This window comes from Notechis scutatus, chromosome 8 (assembly GCF_049901735.1).
Source record: "Notechis scutatus isolate UNSWTSFEM ecotype Mainland chromosome 8, rNotScu1.2, whole genome shotgun sequence".
In the NCBI taxonomy this organism is placed as follows: Eukaryota; Metazoa; Chordata; class Lepidosauria; order Squamata; family Elapidae; genus Notechis; species Notechis scutatus.
Window position 1 is genome coordinate 19914953 of NC_142016.1, and position 27725 is coordinate 19942677.

Here is a 27725-nt window from a genome sequence, read left to right on the forward strand (position 1 = left end):
TCTGTGCAATTACTAAAATGATCTGTGATCTACAACTTTAGGTAATCAAGAAGTGATGCCTTTTTTTAAAGATCAGTTAATTTGTTGCCTGATCAACCCATATTTAAATAATTGCATCTGACTTAATCCAACTCCAGTATATCCCTGCCATGTTCTGATCTATTGAGTAGCGACACCAGGTTGAATGAGAATCTGTGGAAGTGTACACTTCAAGACCAGATCTAAATCTCTTCAAAACTCTTCTGCAAATTTTTTTCAGGCATTCTTCCTTCCCAAAGTTGGGACATCATCTCGTTCTCTGCTGATGTTACTTGATTTGTTTCTTCATGAGTTCTTTGAGTCTGCTTTGCTGACTGGCAGAAGACATGTTGCAAAACGTGATGGATGAATGGCTTGTTTCAAATCTTGATTTCCCTATTTTGGACGTGTGCTGATTTGACTGTTTTATTTTTGAATCTCAAATAAGAAAATTACAGTAAATCCACTGCAATGGTTAGGGAAAGTCCAGGAAGGATTACAGTTGGAACAGAATATACTAATAATTTCTTAACACCTGCCTTGGTCTATTTGGTTTTTTGCACATGTGGATGGAACTGACCCTGAGATGTTACGTCAAGTTGGGAAATTTGTATCATTTTCCAGTAGGTCTGAGGGATGTGTGTTTCTGTTCAAATGTAATAAGTTCTATTGACCTGTTTGCTGGTCATTATCTTGCCCACGTGTGGACTTTCTTGGAACACAGATCATTGGCTGATCCCAACTAGGGGAGGGATTCTGTGGTCCTTAAAAGCTGCTCCTCTGCTCACTTGCCTACAAAGCAATCTTGGTTTATCCCAGAGAGAGAACGGACAAGACAGATTTATTTATTTTTTTAAAAAAATCTAAGAACACAGCCTTACTCAAGAAAGAAAGATGAAACTTCAAATGATCTGCATGCTCTTCATTTTACTTAGTGCTACTACCAGAAACCTCTGTGCATTCACCATTCAGGTAAGAACCAAATTAATTATTATGGCAAAAATTGGCTTTCCAATTTCTTGAATATTTTCTTTCTCTTCTGAAATAGCTGTTTTGCCACCCTCATTATTGCTTTAGTTTTAATATCTTCTCATCATGTCCTTCAGCTTCCTTCACGGAGCTTGAGCTTCATTTTAGCCAATGAAGCTTCCTCCCACCCCCAGGTTCTCCACTTTTCTCTGTCTTTCCATTCTTCTGTAAGCCTGCTGGCAGTCCTTGCTTCCTCGTCTGAGAAAGCCCATGGAAAGCAATATCTCTTGGAGATCTTCCTCTAGTGTTTATAAGAAGCCAGGAAGTTGCTGGAGAGAAGATAGTTATTGTGAAAGTCAGGATGTCCGTACTTCTCAGCTGTCTGATAATTAATGGATTTTTAAACATTCTAAGCTTTTCAAAAGCAGGATAGCAGAGTGAGGTAGATGAAAATATAGCTGGTCTTGTGACTGCTAAAGGAGTTTTGGAGTTGGAATACTGGGCTAGAACTGGGGAACGTTGATTTTATGACCTCACTTGATTGTGGAACTCATCAGATGATTTAGGAGCCATCTCGGGGTGTGAAGATACCCTCTTTCACATGTGGCCCTCTAAGTTCTCTGACAAAAGGTGGGCGACATACAGATATGTAAAATTACACAAATAGACAAGTTGATGGCCCAAATAGTCCCTTGATGGCTTTGGGTTGACAGCTAAATAGTTGGGAGGAGATTCCTGAAGAAAACTCAGGATAGAACTACACTGGGTTGTTATAAAGTACCAGACACACTGAAAATCAGGATAGCTGAAGGTTGAAAGGATAAAAGTTTTCTCCTGTTGTGTAAGTAGCCAAAGAAGTGGCAGGGGAAAATGGAAAGATTCAACCTACTTAATTGTTGTAGCAAACCCCAAATACATCGTTAACTCCGAATTAGTGAAAAAAGAGAAGAAAGGGAGCAGGGCTATCTAGTTTTCTATTGCTGCTTCTGCTCATCATGCCAGCCTATCTCGACAAAGATACTTGCCTTAATAGAGAGTCCTCTACGGGCAAGACACATGCCTGGCAGGTCTATGTGGGCAGCCTATAGAATGGGAAGATGGTAGAGTGTCACTTTGTGGACTCCATTCTGTTCTTCCTGTCCAACAGCAACTGAAGGTAGAGAAATGTCCAGAGAGGTAAGATTGCAAGGGGAGGCTAGCCATGATATTTATTCCCATAAATTGCTCCATTTTCTTATGCTAGACCTAAGCTAGTCAGCTCCTTTTTGTTCTGGTTCCTACTCACGAGAGGAAGAAAGCAGCAACAGCATGGGGATTAAATCTGGAGTGAGATTATCATGTTCATCACCTCCAACAGTCCTAACCTTGGCACCAGCCTTGTGCTCACTTCTTATACGTTGCCAACATGGTTAGAACTACGAATAAATTACTGAAATGGCTGATATACGAACTATGTCTGGTGACATGGAAGGTGTCCATTTTGTTTTAGATTGGGCAATCAAGACTGGGCAATCTGCAGCTTAATTTCAAAATCCGTCAGGCTGCTTGTCTGTGATATACCCATTTCTCTGGAGATCAAGAAAAGAGGGAAGGAAGGAAAAAGATCCTTCCCTTCCTCCCTCCCTCCCTCCCTCCCTTCCTTCCTTCCTCACCCCGTCCCATTGCTAATTCAAATTCTTCTAGGGGAATGTGACCCTTGAGAGAACTATACCCCTGTTTGTTAATTTCAAAGATTTGGGTACCTAATGTCAAGCAAGCTGAATTCATACACCTTGGCTTAATCTTCATCTCAAAAATCTTGACAAAATCACATGACATACAATATCTAAACAAACCGATCTTAAGTTCATAGCCTAAGATAGTGGCTGGTTCTCCCACAGCAAACTGAACCACAAGCTAGCCAACTTAATTTTAACTGAGTCTAGGATATTCTGTGAACATAGGCTACTTTGGAAATATATTTTCCTCTTTGAAAATAGAAGGTTTGAAAGAAGTATTTTTGTGTCCTCTTCATTACAGAGAGATGCCCAGAAAGACTTGGCCAGTTTGGACCCTTACAAGACAGAAAGCATGGGACTGCAGGTGAGACCAGTATCTGAGTAATGCTTGTAATATTCCATAAGTGGGCAGAATGGGGAAGACATTGCTCTGTGTGCAATTCATTCAAAATACAAATTTGCACTCTTACATTCTGAACTTTGCAACTGTAGAGAGACACAAAGAGGAGCTTCAGTTGCAACTTCTGTTTTACTTTTGTTTTGGGTTTTTTCACTATTATAGAGCAGTTTTAAAAAAAAACACCAATAAGATTAATTTAGACCAACATCTTCAAACTTGGCAAGTTTGAATTCCTGAGCTAACACGACTGGAGGAGGAATTCTGGGAGTTGAAGTCCACAAGTCTTAAAGCTGTCAAGTTTGAAGACCCCTGACCACCTTCAGATTGATATACTAGGAATTGATATACTAGGAATTTTGAAAGCATGCTGGTTTGCAATCTTTCTTAGAAAAATCCACTCCATTCCTTGCACCTCCTATTTGCCTTGTCCAGCACCATGTCAGATTATGATGTTCTCTTCAAGTCCATTCATTAAACGATTCTACCATATGTAGCTGTGTGAAACTACCCCTAACCTCATACCCTCCAGATGTTCTTCATTATAAGTCTCACATTTTCTTCCTCCGCCCTACAGAGAGATTCATTGACAGCTCTTAGAATCCCTAACATTGGACATTAGATGCCTGCAAACAGGACTTAACTCCCACCACACCAAACTATGATCAGTTTGGTGTTTCTATGTTGATTATGAAATCACATTTCAAGAAGCTTCATGTTAAGAGAAAAACAAAAGTCACACTTCAATAGCAGTCTGTCAAAATCTATGTAATAAATTAATCGATCCTGCCAGGTCAGAATATTGGCCTTTCTAACCCAATATTCTGAGACACAGAGTTGTCAACTAGGTGTGATGTTGAAGCTCACAAGTTTTCCCTGAAGGATATGGTCTCCTTCAAACTGCCATTTCCCAACAACTAGTGTTTAAGGCTTGGAAGTTAGGAGACACCATTAGGATTAGAAGCCATTGCTGGTCTGATCTTCTACTCAAGCCTGTATCAGGCCTTGATTAGACATGTTCAAATCAGGTGTCATGAAAAGTTAAATAAGAACAAAAGAGATCCATTGGCAGCCATTGCCACAGCTACTGGTAGCTAATTCCATGTTCTAGGCATGTTGCATTCTGGGCTTGTTGTAAATTCTGGACTTGATCACCACGATGTAAAAAAGATGTTTAGATTCTAGAAAGAGTGCAGAGAAGAGCAACAAAAATGATCAGGGGACTGGAGGCTAAAACATATGAAGAATGGTTGCAGAAACTGGGTATGTCTAGTTTAATGAAAAGAAGGACTAGGAGAGACATGATAGCAGTGCTCCAATATCTCAGGGGCTGCCCCAAAGAAGAGGGAGTCAAGCTATTCTCCAAAGCACCTGAGAGCAAGACAAAAAGCAATGGGTGGAAACTAATCAAGGAGAGAAGCAACTTAGAACTAAGCAGGAATTTCCTGACAATGAGAACAATTAATCAGTGGAACTGCTTGCCTCCAGAAGTTGTAAATGCTCCAACACTGGAAGTTTTTACAAAGATGTTGGATAACCATTTGTCTGAAGTGGTGTAGGGTTTCCTCTCTAAGCAGGGGGTTGGACTAGAAGACCTCCAAGGACCCTTCCAACTCTGTTATTCTATTCTAAATCCTCCTTCTGAAATCCAAACTTGTGCATACCCAGAGAGTAAATTCTTTTTATTTCTCCTGACAGGCATTGCTAGGAAGACCCAAGCGTCACGTCAGTCACATTGCTCTCTGCAGATATTGCTGGGACTGTTGTGGAAACAAAGGTTTTGGTTACTGCTGTCGGACATGAAAAGGACAAAGCCCATGATAGATGACAACTCTGCTATGGAGATGTCCTTCTCCTTGTAGACATGACCACCTTCAAAAAAACCTCCTCCCATTGGTCTCTGGGTCTCCTGACACATTCTCCTTATTTATTAGTTTGACAATATTTGGCGTTTTTGTTTTGCTTGATGTTCTTGTCAGTTCTTGAGAATTAAACGTATTTTTATCTCATATGTGCTGTTACCGATTTGTGATTCTCTACCTCTGGATTATATTTTCCTGCCTTAAGATCTGGCCTTCCCAAATATGGCAAACCACAAATCACCTGATTAGCCTGATCTTAAGAGTTGTAATGACTCAACGGAAATGTGTTTTTTTAAAAAAAAATCATATAATTTTGAATCGAGCCAACAAGGACATAGGCCCTCTTCCTATCCATTCCTTTTCCCCCTGCATCATCTACATGGAAAGCAAATGTGGTATAGATTTTATGTGTAGTGTAGGATCAATTAGCTCTTCAAGACACAGGAACCCAGTAAGGTGGTGATGATCACCTAAGATTGTCATATTTAAAACTGGAATAATCATGCAATCATCCATAAAAATCTCCAGAGTATTTTCCCCACCATCTCCAAATCCAAGACTGGTAAAGCATCAGGAATGCATGTTGAGTACAAAAAAAATATATTTTGAAAGCCTGAGAGTCAAATCCACTAATTCATTTGGCTCAGAACAGAAGGAACATTTTGAGTTTCAGAAGGAAAAAAAGAGGATAGCTGTAGTGGTGGTAAAAGAGTTACAATTCCCTAAATTTCAACAAGTAGACCTGGTAGCTACTTTGGGCGATCAGTAATATTTCCCCCCAGGGAGATGACAAGAAGGAGCTACTGTTATCAATATTTCCATTAAAGCCTTGGGAATTCAGTCCTAATCAGGCAACATGCCTTTCCTTTCAAATACTGGTTAGTCCTCACTTAATGACCGTACTTGAGACATGTAATGGCGGCTATGGTAACAACAATAGTAATTAGGACCCATTGCTATGAGTAAGTGAATTCCATATGGTTATTATGTCCAATGGCATGTGGTTGCCATTGATTTCCTGCTGGCTTCCCCATTGATTTGCTTGTAACTGTGGGCATGTTGCAAAGACCAGAACTTAAAGGACCAGGCATTAATCCCAATTATTCAGTGTTGCTGTAATTTCAAATGGTCACTGATGGAGTCATTAAGTAAGGATTACCTCTAGCAGGAATGTTCTTAGTAGCAGGGAGACTTTACAATAATAATATTCCCTAGGGACTTTGGAGAGATATTCCTTGATAAAAAGATTCCTGTAAATGTCTTCATTTCAATATTCTAATTGCAGTTATACCTTCTGAGGTCTTCTACCCAATCACTGTCTGGGGAGGAGATGCTGCTTGAGTAAACCTACGGGTGTAAGTGGGGATTTCCCAGGAGAATCCATGACCATATAGATGTATAGATTATACCTCCCTGCAACTCTAACCTATGGCCATGTTGGTTAGACTGCTGGGAGTTGTAGTTCAGAGGTATTTGTGAAAGAGTTAGAGGTCAGAACCCATGCATCTAGCAAGTGTTACACAGGAGCTCTCAAGATCTTTTGCCAAATGTTGGATCAGATGTTGGAGTAAAGTTGATCAGAGCCAAAAGGAAACTGCCAGTCGCTTATCCCAAAATATCCAGTGGTCTTTTCTGTTGACATATTCTCATAATCTTCTGGCATCTCCATATTCTCATAGTCCTTGATGGTGCTTAATTCCTTTAAAAATGTAGAAGAAACCAGAAGAAAGACTTGAGTTCAAATGACTTAATAAAAATAGTTAAACTTTATATTTTAAGGGCCTTACACTATCTGGAAGGGTCTGCAGGAGGGAACGATGGCAAATTATGAAATATTGTCATGACATAAACCATAAGACCTGGACCCCAATATGAAAGGCCAAGGTTTGCATCACAATGTTGTGACATGATGCAAATCTTTCCTCATGTTTGTATCATTCCTATTGGTACCAGACTCCTGTGGAAGAGGGATGAGCCAACATTTATCTTTTGAGTAAATATTGAGTACAATTTAGCTGTAAAAACTAATAGTTTCAAACCATCATTTGTGATAATACTAGGATTGGTCCATGAGGTAAATGCCAAAACGAAACACATGATTTGGGTGACATATTGTCAGATCAACAAATCTCTTTAGATTATTTTACTTTAGACTTTTGATTTAATTTTAAGTTTCTGCAAAATCTAGGAGATTTTGTGCACCCTCCCACATAAGAGCACTGTGTTGCTGATCTCAGATTATGTTTGGATGATGATGTAATAGACTCCATAAATATTTTTCAAAACTGGCAACATTAAGATGTGTGCACTTTAATTCCCCCAATTTATTTATTTACTTTGTCATATTTAAGAACTGCCCATGAAGTGTGTGATGGCCTAGAGGTGGAGCTCTCGCTTTACAATCAGGAGGCTGTGAGTTCGATCCTAGGTAGAGGCAGATATTTCTCTCTCTGGGCAAATCGAGAATATATCTGCTGAACAAAACTCCGCATTGGTGACAGGAAAGGCATTCAGCCATTAAAACACACTGCGAGCTCCATTCAGTTGCCCAGATTCCACCCCACAAGGGATTATGGGGTCATTAGAAGAAGAAGATGATGATGATGATGATGATTTAAGAAGTGCCCTTCTTCCTCTCTCACGAGTTAGCAAAATTCTGGGAATTGAAACCTGCACATATTCATGTTCCCAAGTTTGAAAAACACAGATCTACTGTACACGAAGAAAAAGGGTGGGAACCACTGGATCAATTCACCAAGAGTTGGCAACCTGAATCCTTGCAGATATTGCTGAGCTACAACTCAAATCACCATCATCATCATGGACTATGCTGTCTTAGGGTTCTGAGCACTGAAAGTCCACATCTCTGGATACCATTGGGTGAACTTAACAGGCATGGATGGGGACTTTCCAGGAGAATCCATGACCACCTAGATGTTGTTGGATTGTACCTCCCTGCAACTCTAACCTATGGCTGTGTTAGTTGGGCTTCTGGGAGTTGTAGTTCAGGTAAGTGGATCTGTGGTTCCCCATGCATCTAGCAAGTGTTATGTAAGTACTGTTTCATAGGAGATGCTGCTATTCTCAGTTGCCCCAAGATTGCTTCATACATTATCAGCAGCTTGGCTTCCTGGAACATTGGATTTGTTGTACACGTTGAGTTGCTCCTCCTCGTTATCTTTAGATGGCTTTTTTGTGTTAAGGTAAATAATTTCTTCTCCACTGCCATGTATCCGGGGATTTTCTGCTTGCTCCTCCCCTTCCTCCCCTTGTTTCTTCTCCTTTTTCCGGCTGTCCAAAGAAATGTCATAAAAAATAAAGAAGGAAATGACCATCAGGGAATAAGATAAAAGACAATGAAGGAAAAATATCTAGCCAAATATCGCAGGTAAAGCATTCCTGAAAGGATCAGTGGCAAAAGTATAGGAGGAAAGACCAGTGAAAAAGATTGACAAACGTTTGGAAATTTATCTTAAAATTTGAAGGCACAAGCTAAATAAACCAAAAGCAACTTTGGACTGGTTTGATTGAGGCCATTTCCCCATTAGTGAGTTATAGCATTTTTGTAACAAAACAGAATATCATCGTTGAAAGGAACCATGGAGATCTTCTAGTCCAACCCCCTGCTCAACTACTATTTCAGACCAATTGTTGTCCACCCTCTACTTAAAAACCTCCAGTGTTGGAGCATCCACAATATCTGGAGGCAAGGCATTCCACTGATTAATTGTTCTGTTAGGACATTTCCCCCTTAATTCAAGGTTGGTTCTCTCCTAGAATGCTATCTTCAATGGCATCACCCAGCTCTGGGGAGTCATGTCAGGGCGAGGCGAATTATGAAAGCAGCTCTGTCATTTCTGTCCATGTGACATGACATCATGCACAGTCATGCAGGGCAATTCCCAGGAGAAAGCAATTATGTTTGGAAGAGTTCACGGTAGCAGGAAACCAGGCCATCAAAGAATATAGTGGATGGACACCATCAAAGCTGACACCAGCCAGATGATAGAATGACTCAAAGAAGTTGTGCAAGATCATTAGAGGTAGAGAGACCCAGCCCATAGAATCACCAAGAGTCAGTCCCAACTGAATGGAAAATATCATCATCACCACGAATGGTGCTTTTTCAGGAGGCAGTTGGACTTCCTTGTTTTTTCTTTTCTTTTTGAAGACGTTTCACTTCTCATCCAAGAAGCTTCTTCAGCTCTGGCAGGATAGTGGGGAACGGAAGGATTTATATTCAGCTTCTTGAATGAGAAGCAAAACGTCTTCAAAAAGAAACAGCAAGAAAGTCCAGTGGCCTCCTGAAAAACCACCTTTTGAGGCCTGCTATTTTGGTACAATGATGTTTGGATAACCCTCTGAGCTGCAGGACTGTAGTTGGATCTGACTGATTTGGGGAGGAAACCCCTGAGGTTGATTGTCGGAAGTCGGCACATTCCAAAGAATAGTGCCAGCCTTGGAAGCCATTTTTTACTTGGAAGCTTCAAGGCTGCCACATTCAGTGCCTGTGAATTTGGGAGGGGGGATTTCTTAGAGAGGTAGAAGATTAGACTCAACAACGTTCTTTCTCAGAGAGTCAAGGACAAGTTGCCCTGCACCTGGAGAGGAGTGACTGGAGGGATGTCTCCAATTGGGACGAAGATTTGATTGGGCCATGTGATGGACTGATGGGTGCAGGGGGTGGACCTTTGACTTCTCTTTTGGGAAGGGAAAACCCGGAACTCTCAAAATTGGGTTTTCCCAGATGTGCCAATAGGACAACTCTAATAAAATGGAACTTTGAGGAACTGATTGTCTCAGAGTTTATTGGTATGAAGTTGGTTAGTTGGAATGCTGACAACTAGCTTACTTTGACTGATGAAGCTACTTGGATGAGCAGCGAAACATCTCAACTAACAAGAATTGGTCCAGTTGCCATGATTCAATCTTCAGACACCTTTGCCTGAAGGACTGAGAATCTTCATCGACAGATCTGACTGATCCTTACTACGTGTCTTACCTGCTTACTGTCACTTTGTAAGCCAAAATTCCCAGCAAGGTGAAGAGGACGAGCCCTGCAACAGCTCCCCCCAAACCAATAAGCAAAAGGGTGAGGTTCCCTGTAAAAAGAGAGAGACTGGCAAGGAAGTGGTCAAAGCAGGAAGTTTGAGTCAAACGTACCTCCTAAACAACCAGAAATGATGTTTGCAAACCTTTTCCCAACAAATGTCTATCTATGCTACAGTGGGTTGGACTGCAGGCTTGCTGGTAGAGCCACCAGCAATGCCATCACCATGTGGCATCTTGAATGCCTGTGCAGGTCCTCTAGTTTAGTGTTTCTCAACCGTGGCAACTTTAAGGGATGTAATCTTCAGTTCCCAGCATGCTAGCTAGGGAATTCTGGGAGTTGAAGTCTTCAAAGTTGCCAAGGCTAAGAAACAGTGCTCTATCCTTGTGAAGTCAATTATGAGTATTTGAGAGAGAGAGGGAGGGACGGAGGGACGGAGAGGGAGAGACACAGAGAGAGGGAGAGGGAGGGAGAGAGAAGGAGAGAGAGAAGGAGGAAGGGAGAGAGAGAGATGGAGGGAGAAGGAGAGAGAGAAGCAGGGAGAGAGAGAGGAGAGAAGGAAAGGGAGAGGGAGGGGGAAGAGAGAATGCTTGAAGGTGTCTCTCCCTGCTCCTAATCCAGCATCTTAACCACTATACTACTCAGGTTCTTCACTTATATGTCCATATAGTTTTCTTTGGAACAGTAGGGAAATTGTTGCCCATTTCTTTCTAGTCCACCTCTACCTTCTCCACAGGTATCTCTGGTTTAACCTTCCTTAGCCTTACCTGCCTTGATGGTGGGCAAGGCGATGTAGCTGATCCCGTGCTGATTGGTGGCCTTGCAAGATATAGGGGTAAAGTTAGATCCGGGCACCCTCAGGGTGCTAACAATGGTTTGTTCCCAAGAGTTCAAGTCTGCTTGCAGTTCAGAGCTATTGAATTCTCCAGGAATGGTGAGGTTTAGAAGATTCCATTCAATTCTTGGAGGGGGGTTTCCCTCTGCCACACAGTAACAGGTGATAATCTCTCCGGTTCTCGAGATAGTACAGTTGCTTTCAGGCCAAATCACTGGCTTGTCTTTTAAAACAAAATACACAGAAGGATTTGTTGCAAAGAAAGGAGAAAGCATCACACTAGGCTGGTATCATCTGGATTTGAGCCATAGCTCCAAACTATCTCCAAGTTGTCCTGTTGTTGTGATGTTCCTTAAATTGCCCTATCAAGAGAGCTCATGGGCACAGCAAAAAAAACACCACAGAATAGGCACAAAAAGCAACTTTATGGCCCAAACTTGATTCACGGTTTTTAAAAAGATTTTATGAACTTTTTGTAGCAGTTGTTAAGTGAACATTGTGGCAATGAAATGAAAGCTGTGCTCATGAAAAGCCAGCCTATGGTTTGCTATGGAGCACTTTTGCCAAATACTGAAAGTAAGCTTGTCATAAAATGCAGTCACATGGCTGTAGGAGATGACCAGGATGACCCCGAGGGAGGAGTCAAACACGTCATCAGTCACGAGTCCCTGCAAGAGATCTAAGTCCAGCCCACCTTGAATGCCTTCCTTATCTCCTGCTAATTTTCCTTGACCTTTAGTAGTTCAGATTCTTGTAGAGAGCTTAAGATTGCAATAACTCTTTACAGCCAGAGGTGGGATTCAGCCAGTTCTCACCAATTCGGGAGAACTGGTTGTTAACTTTCTAAGCAGTTTGGTGAACCGGTTGTTGCAAGAAATCATTAGGGCAGAGAACCGGTTGTTCAATTATTGGAATCCTACCACTATTTGAAACCATTTGAACTGTCTGATTCTCCTGCTTTCCCTGGTGTTTGACAATGGCTGTGAGGAACTTGATGCTGCAAATGGCTCTCAAGGCAGCCTGGTTGCCGAGCGCTTGAAGTGTGGTCATGTGATAATGAAATTTTGAACCCCAAAGTCCCCCCAGATACATCCACCATAACTTGGAATGGTTACTAAGCTACCAGTCATCAGTCAAGGACTTTGTCTATGCAATGTTCTGCCATGGATGGCATGTTTACATCAAGGGTTGGGCTTGCAAAGTTTTCATGCTGACCGTATTGAGCATTCATTAATCAGGGGTGCAAAATAGACTGTCAATTAAAAATGTGTTAGGGAATAACTTGTCAGCTTGTGAAAGGGTGGTCCTGTGAAATCTTCAGCATCTCTACCTCCCAGCATTTCCCTTACATGTATCCCAGACTGCATTATGCATTTACTGTTTTTTTTTAACGGTATATAAATGGTTAAACATGACATTAATTTGATTTAGTGTATACACCTCTTCGACATGGTGAAATATGTCCTTAATTCTACTCCTTTTAACATAAAGCCACATTGCCTCTTGCCACAGTAGGTGGCAGCACCAAGCCAATTTTGGTGATTCTCGAAAAAAAAGTAAGCGGATTTAGATCTAGTTAGCTCAAAAAAATGCAGCCTATCTTAACATGAATGTTAGTGTCTGTAAGGGGACACAAAAGATCAGATTACACAAATATTTGCCCACTACCAGCCTTGATCATCTATTTCTCTCTCTCTCTCTCTCTCTCTCTTTCTCTCTTTCTCTCTCTCTCCCTCCCTCCCTATCTATCATCTATCTATCAACCATGTTTCCTCCAAAATAAGACCCTGTCTTATATTTTTTTTGCCACCAAAAAAAGGCACCAGGTTTTATTTTCGGAGGATGTTATCCACTGACTAACCTCACTTGTGCGCATCACCCTGCCCCCTCCTCCTTTTCGCTGTTTGAGGCCTTCGGGAACTTCTTCTGCGGCTGGCAAGGCTTTCCTGAAGGCCTCTGCAGCCGATAATAGAGCTGTGGATCGATCCGGAGCTTTGATATCAGCTACAGAGGCCTTCAGGAAAGCCTTGCCAGCTTTGATGGCTGCAGAAGAAATGGGCTGGCAAGGCAGGTGTTGGGGTGTGTGAGGCCTGGCTACAGCTGTCCAAAGGTAAGTAGTAGGACAGCTCCACCCCCCATCCCCACCTTAATTTTTACCTGTGCATGGGTGGGCAGGATCTTAATTAGGGCTTATTTTGGGGGTAGAGCTTATATTGGGTGCATGTGTAAAAATCAAGCTAGGACTTACTTTCAGGGTAGGTCGTATTTTCAGGGAAACAGGGCTATCTATCTATCTATCTATCTATCTATCTCTATCTATCTATCTATCTATCTATCTATCTATCTATCTATCTATCTATCATCTGTCTATCATCTATCTATCTATCTATCTATCTATCTATCTATCTATCATCTGTCTATCTATCTATCTATCTATCTATCTATCTATCTATCATCTGTCTATCATCTATCTATCTATCTATCTATCTATCTATCTATCTATCTATCTATCTATCACCTATCTTTACAGAGCTCTTATTAGCCCCTCTTACCATTATTAAGGAAAGAAGAGCAGCAGACAGGAAGAAAAAGGAATGAAATACATGGCTTGTTAGTCAAACATCTATATATAGAAGTGTTTAATAGAGCTTAGAATTCTAGTTCTGGGCTCCAAATACATACAAAACCTCTAGATGGCAGCAAAGAGTGGAGGTATTTTGTTTTGTTTTTTACTAATTCCCTTTGTTTCCATCTAGTGGCTCTACTTTGTTGGCAGAAAATGCAACAAAGTTTTGCCACACTATCTGCTATTGCGATGTTTTTCAAACCTGGCCACTAAGATGTGTGGACTTTAACTCTTAGAATTTCCCATCCAGCTGGGCTGGCTGGAATTCTGGAAGTTGAAGTCCAGACATCTTTAGAGTGACCAAAGTTAACAAACAGTGTACTAGTGAGTATCTGAGCATAAAGGTTAAAGCAGGGGTGGGCTGCTACCGGTTCTCTCCAATTCGGGAGAACCGGTAGCTAATTTTATCATTTTTAATAACCGGTTTGGTGAACCGGTAAATCCCATCCCTGGTTGGCCCTGCCCACTCAGCCCCATCCCTCCCAGGAGTCCCCACATGGCCCGTTTTGGATGCCAGGCAAGTTCAGGGTCCACGTGCAAGCTCAGGGAGGACAAAAAACAGGCTTACTGGGGGCTCCAGAAGGCCAGAAATGAGCCCGTTTCCAGCTTCTGGAGGGCTTTGGAGCCCGGAGAGGCCATCTTCACCCTCCCAGAGGTTTGAGGAAAGCCTCAGGAGCCCAGGGAGGGCAAAAAACTGGCCTCCCATGCCCACCCAGCAAACCGAGCAAAGAAACGGTTGCTAAAATTTTTGAAGTCTACCCCTGGGTTAAAGGTGTAGGAAATAGGAATTGTTGAAAGAAAAGGTGTAGCTCCACCAGACAAACCAGCAGGATGAGCTTGAATTATCACCTTTTCTAAAGCTCTCAGAAGAGACTAGATGAGAAACCCCAACGCCCTGAAAGAGAAAACATTAAGTGGTCCTCTCACACTCCACATTTAGGAAAGTAGGTGGCGAGTCCTCCCCCATGCCAACATCATTTTCTGCCACACAATGGTAGGGCTCCAAGTCTCTCCGGATGTCCTTCAGCTTCACCTCTGGTCCACCACCTGCTACCTTCAGGGGTGCCTTTTGTGGGCCAAAGAACCAGTGGTAGGTGATGGGTGGCGGGTTGCCATGGCTCTCACATCTCAGAGTGGCATCGTCTCCTTCTTTTAGCCTTTGATTCCCAATGATCAAGACAGTTGCATTTTTGGGAGGATCTGAGAGAGAAAATCAGAATGCAAGGAGGTTTGTATAGGCTGTGCTCATCGCACCTCCAAACATTGCCATCTTCTTCATCTCTTTCCCTGCCCCCAGTTCAAAACTAGGATTCAATGTCTACCAAGGCATCGCGTTCTAAATGAGGTTGTCCTTCAACTCCCAGCGGCTGCAGCTGGTGTGGCCAATAAAGATGGGGAGTTGTGGCATACCATCAGTTCACTAGCGTTGCCCTATATACGACTGAATGAATAAGGAGCAGGCAGACAGAGGTGAAGCCTTTGTAACAACTCATTAAGGGGGTTGCAATCATTGGGGGGTCTTTTCTATCCTACTGTACGGAGTAGAGAGTTTTGTCTCTTGATAGAAAGCCACTTGAAGAGACTAGAAGCATTTGACATTTGGATTTACAGGCAGCTGTGATGCAGAAGTTGGGTTGACAAAATCGGAAATGAGGAGGTGGTAAGCTGCCTGGGAAAGCCAAGGGAAATCATCAAAACCAGAGGTGGTATTCAGCAGGTTCTGACCAGTTCTGGAGAACTGGTAACGGAAAAGTTGAGTAGTTTGGAGAACTGGCAAATACCACCTCTGACTGGCCCCGCCCCCATCTTTTCTCTGCCTCCCAAGTCCCAGATGATTGGCTGGGTCTCCTTTGGTTGCCCTGCACAGGAGAACGGAGCTGAAAAGCAGGTTAGTGGGGTGGGAAGAGAATGGGGATTTGGCAGTATCCTTCCCCTGCCATGCCCACCAAACCACGCCCACAAAGCCAGTAGTAAAGCAGGTAGCCAGTAAGTAGGTAGGTAGATAGATAGATAGATAGACAGACAGACAGACAGACAGACAGACAGATAGATCAGAGGTGGTATTCAGCAGGTTCTGACCAGTTCTGGAGAACCGGTAGTGGAAATTATGAGTAGTTCGGAGAACCAGCAAATCCCACCTCTGACTGGCCCCTCCCCCATCTCTTCTCTGCCTCCTGAGTCCCAGCTGATCAGCTGGGTCTTCCTTTGTTGCCCTGCACAGGAGAACGGAGCTGAAAAGCAGGTTAGTGGGGTGGGGAGGGAATGGGGATTTTGCAGTAACCTTCCCCTGGAGTGGGGAGGAAATGGAGATTTTACAGGATCCTTCCCCTGCCATCCCCACCAAGCTATCCCCTCCAAGCCACACCACACCCACCAAGCTACGCCCACAGAACCGGTAGTAAATTTTTTTGAATCCCACTACTGATCAAAGCCATAAAAAAGTGAAAGTTAGGATATTTTAGACATGTGATGTGACACCTGGAAAAAAAATGGCATGATCATGCAAGGAAAGATTGAAGGGGAATGAGGTCCAGGCAGAAGCAGAACATCATGGCTTCAAAATCTAAGGGCCTAGTTTGGACTAAAACCCAACAGCACTTTTTCATGCAGCTGTTGATGAAAATAGGATCGCCAACATGATTGCCAAATGTCCGATGACGGATGTGACACAAGAGAAAGAATCATTGGAGAGCAAGGTCCTCTCCTAAGTGTGTTTTGGAGGGGAGGAATGGGCTTCTTCCCAAGAAATTAAAAAAAACAAACCTGTCAATCAACAGAAGTGCTGATCTATTCCCAGCTTATCAAGTACTTAGGAGACAGGGGATTGGCAGCCCAAGGAAACAACAGCCAATGATTTAATAGCCAGACACCAACCTCCCAATCTACATCTACAGTAAAAAGCTGAAGAAGGTTCTTGGATGAGAAGTGAAACCCCTTCAAACAAAAAACAAGAAAGTTCAGTTGCCTCTTGGAAAGCACCTTTGGGACAACGATGACCCGGATGACTGAGACTCTCCATAGACGTACCTCTAAAAAGCTACAAACACCAGCCACACAATACCACACCAGAACAGCCCATAGCACACAGAGAAGTCTCCTGAGGGTGGGCTCCAACAGGTGTCCAAAAGCTCGGGAGACGAAACCTCTGGTCCCTGTGGAAGATTGGATCCTGCATCCTCCAAGAAAGAGATCAGAGGGAGGCCGTTCTGTCTCCTTTTCAATCAACACAAGGAGCCAATCAACTTCAGGAAAAAAGAGTTGGAACTAGAAAGCCCTGGAGGAGAAAACAAGATCCAGATCTACCCAAACTTATCTTATAGTTGATATTGTCCATTGTGGGCAATATCAAATCTATGTTTACTATTTACTATTTTTATTATTAACTATTTACTAAAACTGTATTATTATTATTATTATTATTATTATTATTATTATTATTATTATTATTATTATTATTATTATTATTATCCTTCCTATTACCTATCTCCTTTTCTATTTATGGCTATAACCTTGCTGCTTGTATCTTTACAATTTATATTGCTTTGTTTAGTTTCCTAGTGTTATTTTGATTGCTTATTTAGTATCCTATGTCTATCTGTCTTGTATCTTATGATTCATGATGAATGTATTTATGAATGTATACTATGATCATGATTTACCACTTATTGCTTGTATGTACACTGAGAGCTCATGCACTTGTGTGTCCAACAACACTTGGCCAATAAAGAATTCTATTCTATTCTATTCTATTCTATTCTATTCTATTCTATTCTATTCTATTCTATTCTATTCTATTCTATTCTATTCCATTCTAATTCCATATTTTCTATTCTATTCTATTCTATTCCATTCCATATTTTCTATTCTATTCTATTCTATTCTATTCTATTCTATTCTATTCTATTCTATTCTAATTCCATTCTACTCTAGCTTTGTTCTGATTGTTCCTTCCCAAGACAAACCAAAGAGATTGTCCCAAAGATGCTTTTTCAAAAGGCAACTGGACTTTCTTTGTTTTTCCTTGAAGACATTTTTCTTCTCATCCAAAAACTGAAGATCTTGGATGAGAAGCGAAACGTCTTCAAAAAACAAAAAAACACAAAAAAAACAAAGAAAGTCCAGTTGCCCTTTGAAAAAGCACCTTCAAGACAACCATGATTTGGATAATTAAGAATCTCCATAGAGACCTAACAGAAGTTAGACCAAGGGTCTTCAAACTTGGCAACTTTAAGACTTGTGGACTTCAACTCCCATAATTCCTGAGCTAACATGCCTAGAGGAGGAACTTTGGGAGTTGAAGTCCACAAGTCTTAAAGTTGTCAAGTTTGAAGACCACCGCATTAGACCCAATCAACAGCATTGGCATGGGCACCATTAATGTTCCAGACTCTAAACTCTTGAATTCCCCTAGAGCTTTCAAGCTTCTGGAAAATAAACATAGTGATAAGTAACACAGGTATTTCAGAATTTTTTAAAAAAACATATCAGATGCTATTTCACTGCTGAGCTGGGACACTCACACTGAATATTCAGGTTGATCCCACCGTAGATCTGTTGCTTGTTTGGAAATGTTGCAGTACATCGCAAGTATCTGCCATGGTCTTTGTGGGAAGGGATATAGCTAAAACTCGATTCTGTCCGCCAGGATCCACCTGTTAAATATTCTTGGACTGTGACAGCCGTGTTTCTGTCTAGATTCCAGGTGAGGATAGGTGGAGACACAGGGCAGGTGTGCAGGACTGAACAAGACACTTGGGTAGGATCCCCTTCCATCACTAGTCCCAGATCACTCAGCTCCAGCGGGTTAGGGACATCTGAGAAGGCATCAAAAGAGCGCAAATGAGTTGTAGGATGAGGGTGGATACTTACTATTTAGCCAGAATTACTACAAGTAGTCCTTGACTTATGATCACTTGTTTAGCAACTGTTCAAAGTTACGACGGTGCTGAAAAAAAGTGACTTACAACAGTCTTCACCTTTTGATCATTCCATTTGCTTAAAATAGCAAAAAAAATATTGTAAAATCAGATACAACTCATTTAACAACCACCCCGCTTAGCAACAGATGGTCTGGTCCCAACTATAATCATAAGTTGAGGACTATCTGTACAGAGAGAAGGTTTGTTATGGAAAATTGGGCTAAAATTTGTTAGTTTTAGTACTCTTTTTTTAAAAAATGAAAGACATAAAAATAATTCAGGCAATAGATATAATTTACAGTATCATCATTGTCTTTTACTGACACTATAATCCTTTGTGTGGTGGAGTCTGGGCAGCTGAATGGAGCTGAATGTTTACTGGCCGGATGCCCTTCCTGTCGCCAATGCAGAGTTTTTTTCAGCAGATATATATTCTCAGTGTGCCCAGAGAGAGAAATATCTGCCTCTACCTAGGATCGAACTCACAGCCTCCTGATTGTGAGGCAAGAGCTCCACCTCTGGGCCACCACCCTGCTCATATAATTTAAAGTATCTGAAATTTAAAATAACCTTTAGAAGTGCAATCTCTGCCAAAATAACCAAAATAACCATGGATGCAGTTTTGGTTATGAAAGAGAGGGGTGAAGCAACTTAAAGGGGACAATTGGAGCTGGTAGCTCTTCCTCTGACCACACCAGCAACCTTATCAGGACCGAAGGATGCTAGATTCATGGCAAAGATGGAGCTGGGAGAAGAAGAAAAACATGACTTTACAGTTAAATGGCTAGGCCTTCAAACCAACATTGCTTATTGGATGGGACCCAAAGCAAGCCAACTCTATCAGAGCATATTGGATGGTCAGACATTACAAAAGGCAGATAGTTGCTTAACCAGCTAATCCCTTTGACCCTAGGGCTTTATAGGTAATATCAATCACCTTCAGTCACACCTGGAAGCCAACTGGCAACCACTATAGCTTATGAGAAGGGCATTAACATGGGCAGAACAAGGCTTGGCCATCACTGCTAGGGTTGCCACGCTTTTGACCAGCTGTAGTTTTTGAATGGTTTTCAAAAACAGCTCAGAATACAGCAAATTGCAACAGCCACCTACAAAGTGACCAAGGCTGGAACAAATGTGATTGGCACACAGGTTGAACTTCTGCAGAGGTCTTTCTGACCACAGCTTCTACCTGTTCCTCAAATTAATAGGAGCAAAACCCAGCTATTTATGCAACATCCCAACCAGGAAAAGATTTCCATCCTCAGAGGAGATCTTGACCCAAAGATGCACTAACCTGTTACCTCTACCTGGACAGTGACATCATGGAAGCGATGATTGACCGAGTCAGGGTTGATCCAGACGTAATAACTCATGGCATCCTCCATCTTTACTGGATTGATGCTGAGAGTACAGTTGCCTTTTTGCAGATTCCCCACCACTTCCGTTCGTCCCTGGTAGGCTGGAAGGACATTGCTTGGCATTTTGCTGTTGTAGATTTCAGGGTAGCTCCAGAAATGATACTGGTACCAAGCCACAGTGCTGTCCCAAGAATCCCATGAATCTGGGAAGGTGAATGAACATGGGATGACCACACAGGATCCTTTTAAGGCTTGGATGGAGCTAGGCAGAGTGGAGCTCCAGGTTGCAGAGACAGGGCTGTCAAAGAGAACTGGAAAAAAAGTTGGGAACGGTAAGTAAAAAAAAAAGAGAGAGAGGTTTCAACTGGAACTAAGATACCCCATGGCCCTTGAAGAACAGCCCTCACCATCTGAAGGGAACCCACTGTGAAATATCTTAGTTCTTCTGATTCTAGATAAGTTGGGAAAGGTGGGGGATGCATAATGAAGGAAGCATCCTACTGGAACAGATCAAACTTCTATATACTCCACCATTTAGTGGATACAATAGTCAATCAATTCTTTATGGAATACTTCAAGCAGGACCTAATCATGATGGCCGCTTATGTTTCCCAGCAACCCATCCAGAAGACCATTTTGTCCTGATGTTTTATTCTATAACTTACCTAGGAGAAACGTCAGAGGAAGATATTCATTGGACGGTTTCATGTTGCAAAAGTCTCTTTGGGGTTGCAACCTGGAGATTGCCTCAAGGGTGGGGAACGGCAACTCCCTTCTTCTGGTCTTCTTGGTCATGCACAACCAAACTCTCCAATGGGAAAATTGATTGGAAGAGAAAAAGTTGAAAAGCTGAAGGAGATGAACCAGAAACCAAAGTAGAAGATCGTTTTAAATATTGATCATGGCCAAATACTGAGAAAAAAAATGCATTCTATGCATCCTGAAAGACACTGTAGATGAAAAAAAAAATCTGCTGCCTGAAAATTGTATAGCCTGTAAGGCTTGAACCACCAACAGAAGGACTAACTCTCCACTTAGGGAAGGACAGGGTGGAATAAGCTTTGTCTGTTGGATTTCTGCCACATCAAGAATGTTGAAATCCTTCATCCTCTCTGCCATTTTCAAAAAAAGGTTTCCTTTCACTTTTGTTGCTTAAACATATAATAGTGTTGAAACACCATCAAACTCCTGGCAGGGGTTCTTCTACTCTGATGAAAGTGGGAGAAAGGATACTTACAAGCCTCTTTTCCAACCCAACCTCTTTGATGGAAAGCAAAAGTGATCAAGGAATCACTTGACCAGGCAATGCAAAATGCTGAGACAAATTTTACCTCCACTAACTTCTCTCTGACGTTCCACTGTTGATGTCCTTCTAGGGCAAGGGTCTTCAAACTTGACAGCTTTAAGACTTGTGGACTTCAACTCCCAGAATTCCTTCTCTAAGTTATGTTAGCTTCAAGAATTCTGGGAGTTGAAGTCCACAAGTCTTAAACTTGCCAAGTTCGAAGATCCTTGTTCTAGGGATTCCTGGCCAACAAGTATTGTTAATTATTAACAATATTTAATAATTAATAAGAGGTTATTAATTTCTTTTCTGAAATATGATTATTTTCCCAATGATGACCCATCCCAGCATTGGTTGGCTTGCTATTGATGCCCGCTTAAATTGTCCTGAGATATTTGGCCACCTAAGATCACATTTAAGGTGATACTCTCTCCCTTCCATTGCTAGGGTACAAAGGGATCATCACATTGTCTGAACCAAAGGATTTATCCATACAGGATGTGGTGGTACTCATTAGAAGAACTGCATGTATTTAAAGGTCATTTGGTCCTCTGTGCAAGAAATGTGGACTACAGTCATTAGAAGTACTTTCCTGATGTGTAATGGCTACTTTAACCTTTAGTTGAGACTGCCAGCCGAGTAATGAGTAGTCTAACCTGGAGGTGAAAAACTGCAGACTTGTTCTTGAGAAGGGAGCAATGAACTGTTAAAGGAGGAGGAAAAATCAGGTGGTCTGGGGGAAGGGAAAGAGTGAGAAAGAAACTCAAAATAACTCCACCCTGGTTTTATTTGGTATAATATGTGTTGAAGATAAATTCTAACAGAAGAACAGAAACTCGAAACACTATTATCCTATCCTACAACCCTCAAGATAGAATATGCTGTTCTTGGTTTATCTTGAAGGACTGGCACCAGCCTCACATTGTGCCTTTGTGACAATTTCATCAGAAGGTGTGGGGTTTTTTTGTGTGTGTGGGATGGAAAGTTTGAACGTTTTGCTGTATATAACCTTCTGCAGATCCTGTTCTTCGAAACATGAGAACCCATTAAAAAACTGTAACTGATCTACCATGCCAGACTCAAACACTCCCAAGTGTTTTGTAAGACTCATTGTAAGTTATAAATCCAGCACATGGTTTGCAACCTTTTTACATCTTTTCAGAATAGGGGATGGACTATTATAAAGACAGGGAGGATTCTTTTCACACTCTCAGAAAATGTCTTGCTGATCTTTTCCAAACTATGCTGAAGGTATAGCTAGAAGACAGGCTGAGTTGACTTTGAGGGGTCCTTGGTGCTCTCTGAGCTTGCTTGTTTTCTTGCAGACGTTTCATTACCTAACTAGGTAACATCATCAGGGCTAGTAAGGAGTGCTGTTTACTGTCAGTTTATATTCTGGTGTCTTGCCCTGGCGGTGTGGATGGGAACGGTCTTAAGAGATACTTTGGTTGGGCTGTTTACTGATGGCTCTTTGACAGTTTCTCAATTGGGGTACTGCTTACTTGGTTGTTGGTATGAAGTTGGTCTGACTTTATATTTATATTTGGGAGGAAAAGTGTTGTGTACTTTTCATTTCAGAGGAAGAGGTTTGTTCGTAGCAGTTCCTTTCCTCTCAGTTCCTTGGGTCAGTGATACAGGCAGAGGTGGGTATTCAGCCAGTGGTGCATTTCAAAACTTTTTACCACCGGTTTGGTGGGTGTGGCTTGGTGGGAGCTCTTTGCACGCGCACATGCCTTACTCGCATGTGTGCACCAAATGCACCCTTTGCACAGGTGCAGAGGCTTTCTGACTCAACCTTCTGCAAGCCTGCACTCTCCCGGTCGCTTCAACAGCTGCCACAAAGCAACTGCGCTTCAAAAGCAGGACATAAAGGTCAATATGAGAGCCCAGACGGGCAGGTGGGTCAAACAGCAGAGAGTTGGAACCAGTTTGGTCTCCACTGCTCATCAGCACTACCGGCTTGGCTGAACCAGGCTGAACCAGTAGAATACCACCAGTGTATTCAGCCGGTTCAGACATGTTCTGGCATACTGGTAGAAGAAATTTTGGCCAGTTGGCCAAAGCGCTCTCATAGAAACGGTAGGAAACAATTTGGAATCCTACCACTGGATTCAGGTAGTCCTTGACTTACATGTAGCGACTGTTTGAAATTGCAATAGCAGTGAAAGAAGTGACTTATGACCGTTTTTCACACTTAGGACCACTGCAGCATCCCCATGGTCACTTGATTTACATTTGGATACTTGACAACCGACTCATTTTTATGAGGGTCATGCAATCCCCTCTTGCAACCTTCTGACAAGCAGTAGTTAACGGGGAAGCCAGATTCACTCAACAACCGTGTTACTGATATTAACAATGGCAGTGATTCACTTAACAAACGTGGCAAACTCACTTAACAAATTTCTCACTTAGCAACATAAATTCTGGGCTCAATTGTGGTTGTAAGTCAAGGACTACCTACAGTCTTGTCTCCTGCCATGTCCACTGCATGTCCCTCGTTCACCTGTAAATCACAAGTTTCACTGAAGAGAAAGCTTCACCTTAGGACAAGCTCTCTATTTTCAGTTGCTTGAAATAGCCACCAACTTCCAGCCTGCACTGCAGGGGTAACGTTTCTCTCTGCTATTGAGACTCATTTGATTTTTCATCTCCTCTATCCTGAGGACCTTGACCTGATGTGTCATTTCAGTCCACATCATCTGTATCTCATCCCTCTTTCAGTCCACATCATCTGTACCTCATCCCTATTTAAAACAAGGGGACTGAAGTATCGTCCTGCATGAAATATGGCCACCCAAAAATGGGTTGCAACCATCCAGATGACCACGACCTAACCCACAAATTTTGGCGGATGATTTATATTTTTTGAAGGGCATTCATCATCATCTTTGCTTCATTAGTTTGCTCAGGATCTTGCTATAGTAGTAGCTCACCTTGATATGCTTAGTTTGGGGAGGGTGAAGAAAGTGGGTTGGTGGCAAAATTCAGTTCCTGGTGCTAATTTTAAGCGGGGCATTTGGCAAAAGGCCTTCTCCCTCTCCAAAAAAGAAAGAAACAAATGAACGAACAGCAGCAGCAGCAGTTTGGCTTCCGAATGGGACACATTTCACATGCATGTGAAATTTTGTTTCAGCTGCAGGCTCTGGACACAATTGTCAATTTGCTAATGATTGCTGTGCATGGAAATTGCTTGCAGCGCAAAGGGTGAACCTTTGCTTTCCCTCTCTCCCTCTCTCTCCTTCCCTCCCTCTTTCTCCCCCCCCCCCCAATACACATCAAGAGTAAAACCATAAACTGGGCAGCAGTAGCTACTGCTGTGTCCTGTGCTTTTCTTCTATCTCTATAAGGTTTCAGGGGGCATATTCACAGCCTTCCTCCTCCTGAAGCCACTTCAGCCAAGGTAACAGAAGTAGCCAGTCACACAATCACATTCTTTCCAAGCAGCCAACAGGGTGGACAGAAGAATGAGACTTTAACGGGGTTCATTTCCAGCATTTCCCCCCCTCACATGTATACATTTCTTCATTGCTTTAAGGTTCCATACGAATTGTTTGCTTTTGACTCAAGCATGTTCTTTGAATCCAGCCACTGTAGTTTGTAAATCATGGACTCAAGAATCCAACTACTGTGATTTATATAAATAAACTGTATAGTCAAACAAGCCATGGTTTAGCAGGGCAACACCATGTCAATTTCTACTAAACCTAAATTCTCCAGAATTTGTCAAGATTTTACAAACATGCAAGAGAAACTGGATTCTGAGGCAGCTCCCAGCCTGTACAAAATATATTGACCGTATTAAATGCCTCCACTGACATTAGATTAAATCTATAGCCTTGCTACTAACAGCAATTCTCTTTCTACGGTTGAAAAGATATCAGCCTTGCATTTAAGTTCATATTTTTGTTAGGTATAGTACCAGAAAAATATAATAGGGAATTTGTATTTAATATTACACATTTTGACGGCAGCAAGAATTGTATTTGCACAGTATTGGAAAAATGAGGAAACACCGAGAGAAGATGTAATTAAAAAAAATATTAGATTGTGTAGAAATGGATAGACTGACATGAAAGATAAAAGAAAAGGAAGATACAGAGTACTTTAGAATATGGGATTTGTTTTATAAATGGTTGGATAACAAAGGTAGACATTAGGAGCTGGGAAACATTATTATGTAAGCAATCAACCCAGACAATACACTGTTCATAAAGCACTTGTGTTAAATGAAAATGTACAAATAAACTATTTAAAAATGGTTCTGCAACCCAACAAGACAGACACAGACTTCAGAGGGTAATTAAGACTGCAGAAAAAAACAATTACTACCAAACTGCCTTCCATTGAGGACCTGTATACTGCACGAGTCAAAAAGAGGGCTGTGAAAACATCTGTAGACCCCTCACATCCTGGACATAAATTGTTTCAACTTCTACCCTCAAAACGATCCTTTAGGACACTGCACACCAGAACAACTAGACACAAGAACAGTTTTTTCCTGAACGCCATCACTCTGCTAAACAAATAATTCCCTCAACACTATCCAACTATTTACTCAGACTGTATGACTATTACTATTAATCCTCCCATCCTTTCTTTCACCCATCTCCTCCCACTTATGACTATAACTTTGTCGCTTGTATCCTTACAATTTATATTGACTGTTTCCTAGTATGATTTGATTGTTTATTGTACCCTATGACTATTATTAAGTGTTGTACCTTTTGACTCTTCATGAATGTATCTTTTCTTTTATGTACACTGAGAACATATGCACCAAGGGAAATTCCTTGTGTGTCCAATTGTACTTGCCCAATAAAGAATTCTATTCTATTCTTAAAAAAACAGCTCAAAGGAAAATGTTCCTCTCTAGTCTCCAGTGGCTGAGCTCAGAGATTATTCCAGCAGTGTGCTCCCCCCACCCCAATCTGGATAAAATTCTATGTATATTTTCTTGGTTTTTGAATTTTGTGCACAAAGCTATTGCTTTAGGAAAGGCATGTGGCTCTCAACCACTTGCAAATTAGAAAAACCTCTTCTGAAATGTGCTTTCCCACTGTGGCGTTTCAAAATTATGCAGGTACAGGCAGATAAAATATCCACCGACTGATCTCTTAAACTATTGTTGCTATCTACTCTCAGGAATAAAAAATTTCTAGCACATTAGCCCAACAGACTGACTGGCTCAGCATCCCTAGGTTTCAAAGCTCTTTTTGTTTTAAGCATCAAAATGTGGGATACTGAGTGCAAAAAATTATAGCGAATTCAGAATTTGGTTGGGGTCTGTCTTATCCCTGGGATAAGACAGAGGTGCTTCTTTTTCAAGAGGCAACTGGACTTTCTGGGGGGGTTTTCCCCCCCTTTGAAGACATTTTGCTTCTCATCCAAGAAGCTTCTTCAGCTCTGACTGGATGGTGGGGAATGGAATAATCCAGTTAGAGCTGAAAAAACTTCTTGGATGAGAAGCAAAACGTCTTCAAAGAAAATCCAGTTGCCTCTTGAAAAAACACCATCGGGACATCCATGACCTGGTTGACTGAGAATCTGTAGATCCTGGGAATGTTCCTCTTATCTGTGGAAGACTGCCAGAGATCTACCCAGGATGGAGGGGGAACAAGATTCCTTCCCAGCTGTCTAAAAACTGATGAGGCAGCAAAGCAGATATATTTTATAGAACCTATTAAGTTCAGGTTGTATACCATGGAAACATGGTAAGATCCCGCTCTCTGTTGGAGCCCTGCAATCTGTTCAGATTTGCAGGTGGGGGTCTGTGCCCCAATTAGCAGAGAGATGCCTTCTGCTGAAGTAGGATGGCAGGCAATTCAAAGGGGGGGGAGGCATGAGCCCAACCTTCTTCCTTCCTCCCCCCCCCCATGCCTCTCTCGGCCATTAGATAACTAACAATAGTTTGTTTGTTTTTCTGGCTTCCCATCTTGGCCCTGTTCTTAAATGCCTCTTCCTCCTCCTCCTTCTCCTCCTCTCCCCGAGCTCTTCCAGAGGGGCTTACCGTTCACAACCTGGGGGGACCCCAGCTGCTCCCCCCCATCAGCACCTGCACCCGGACCAGCGGCTTCTTCATGCTCTATTTCTTCTGCTCTCTGACAGCCTGTTTACCACTTCATCCCGCCCTCCTCGCTCTCCCCACCCCGTCATCCTCTCCCCGTGCTTGTCAACTATAAATAAGCCCAGGACTCGCCAAGTTTTGCTGAGCTGCCCTTCTCAGCTTCGGCTCAGCTTCAATTGGCATCCCAGCCCTGCTGCATCTTGTCCGCTACCTGCTGCTTTGGAATTGCAAGCCAAGTTGAAATAAAACTTCCCGGCCTACTTGTTTGCTTACTTCCGTGGCCTGTTTTTGTTTACTTATGTATTTGTCACATTTGTGTGGCTGCTTGTCTCATGAAAAGTGGCTCTGGCTGGCATTCCTACTGTTCTTAGGATAGCTTTCAAATCTCCATCATGCAACATGGGATTTGCTCTGTTCCATTCCTAGATTGGTAGGTGGGATAGAGGTGGAGGATGGAAGGTGGAAAGGAAGGGGAAGGGAAAGGAGGAGGAGGAAAGAAGGAGAAGGAGAAGGAGGAGAAGAAGAAGGAAGGGAAGGATGAGGATGGAGGGGTAGGGGAAGGGGAAGGGGAGGAAGAGGAGGAGGAGGAGGAGGAGGAGGAGGAGAAGAAGAAGAAGA

General features: G+C 42.2%; 1 protein-coding gene and 1 long non-coding RNA gene across 5 annotated transcripts; one reads left to right on the plus strand and one right to left on the minus strand.

The window, feature by feature from the left end:
- Positions 1 to 792: 792 nt before the first annotated feature.
- LOC113423272 (uncharacterized) lies at positions 793 to 5111 on the plus strand. Its single transcript, XR_015750521.1, has 3 exons — positions 793 to 990; positions 3007 to 3069; positions 4801 to 5111. It is a non-coding gene; the product is annotated as an uncharacterized LOC113423272 (long non-coding RNA).
- Positions 5112 to 5583: 472 nt separating this feature from the next.
- LOC113423262 (sialic acid-binding Ig-like lectin 14) lies at positions 5584 to 27347 on the minus strand. 4 transcript variants are annotated; one of them, XM_026684579.2, is made up of 9 exons: positions 27051 to 27328; positions 20421 to 20563; positions 19692 to 20066; positions 17996 to 18289; positions 14403 to 14675; positions 10782 to 11072; positions 9967 to 10066; positions 8075 to 8255; positions 5584 to 6663 (listed from the first exon to the last, which is right to left on the minus strand). In XM_026684579.2, the coding sequence occupies exons 2-9, from the start codon at positions 20548 to 20550 to the stop codon at positions 6520 to 6522; spliced, it is 1788 nt and encodes a 595-aa protein (XP_026540364.2). In that variant the 5' UTR covers positions 20551 to 20563; positions 27051 to 27328; the 3' UTR covers positions 5584 to 6519. The 4 variants fall into 4 exon arrangements, with proteins under 4 accessions (XP_026540364.2, XP_087827133.1, XP_087827135.1 ...); XM_087971007.1 differs by having other exon boundaries at positions 20421 to 20604; positions 27051 to 27151; XM_087971009.1 differs by lacking the exon at positions 14403 to 14675 and having other exon boundaries at positions 27051 to 27347.
- Positions 27348 to 27725: the final 378 nt, after the last annotated feature.

Coding starts and splice junctions, on each gene's coding strand:
- LOC113423262 (XM_026684579.2), bottom strand. CDS start 20,550: ATGACCAAGAAGACCAGAAGAAGGGAGTTGCCGTTCCCCACCCTTGAG. Junction 11,073..14,402: donor TACTTTCCTAAATGTGGAGT/GTGAGAGGACCA, acceptor TTGTTTTAAAAG/ACAAGCCAGTGATTTGGCCT. Junction 10,067..10,781: donor CTTGCCCACCATCAAGGCAG/GTAAGGCTAAGG, acceptor CTCTTTTTACAG/GGAACCTCACCCTTTTGCTT.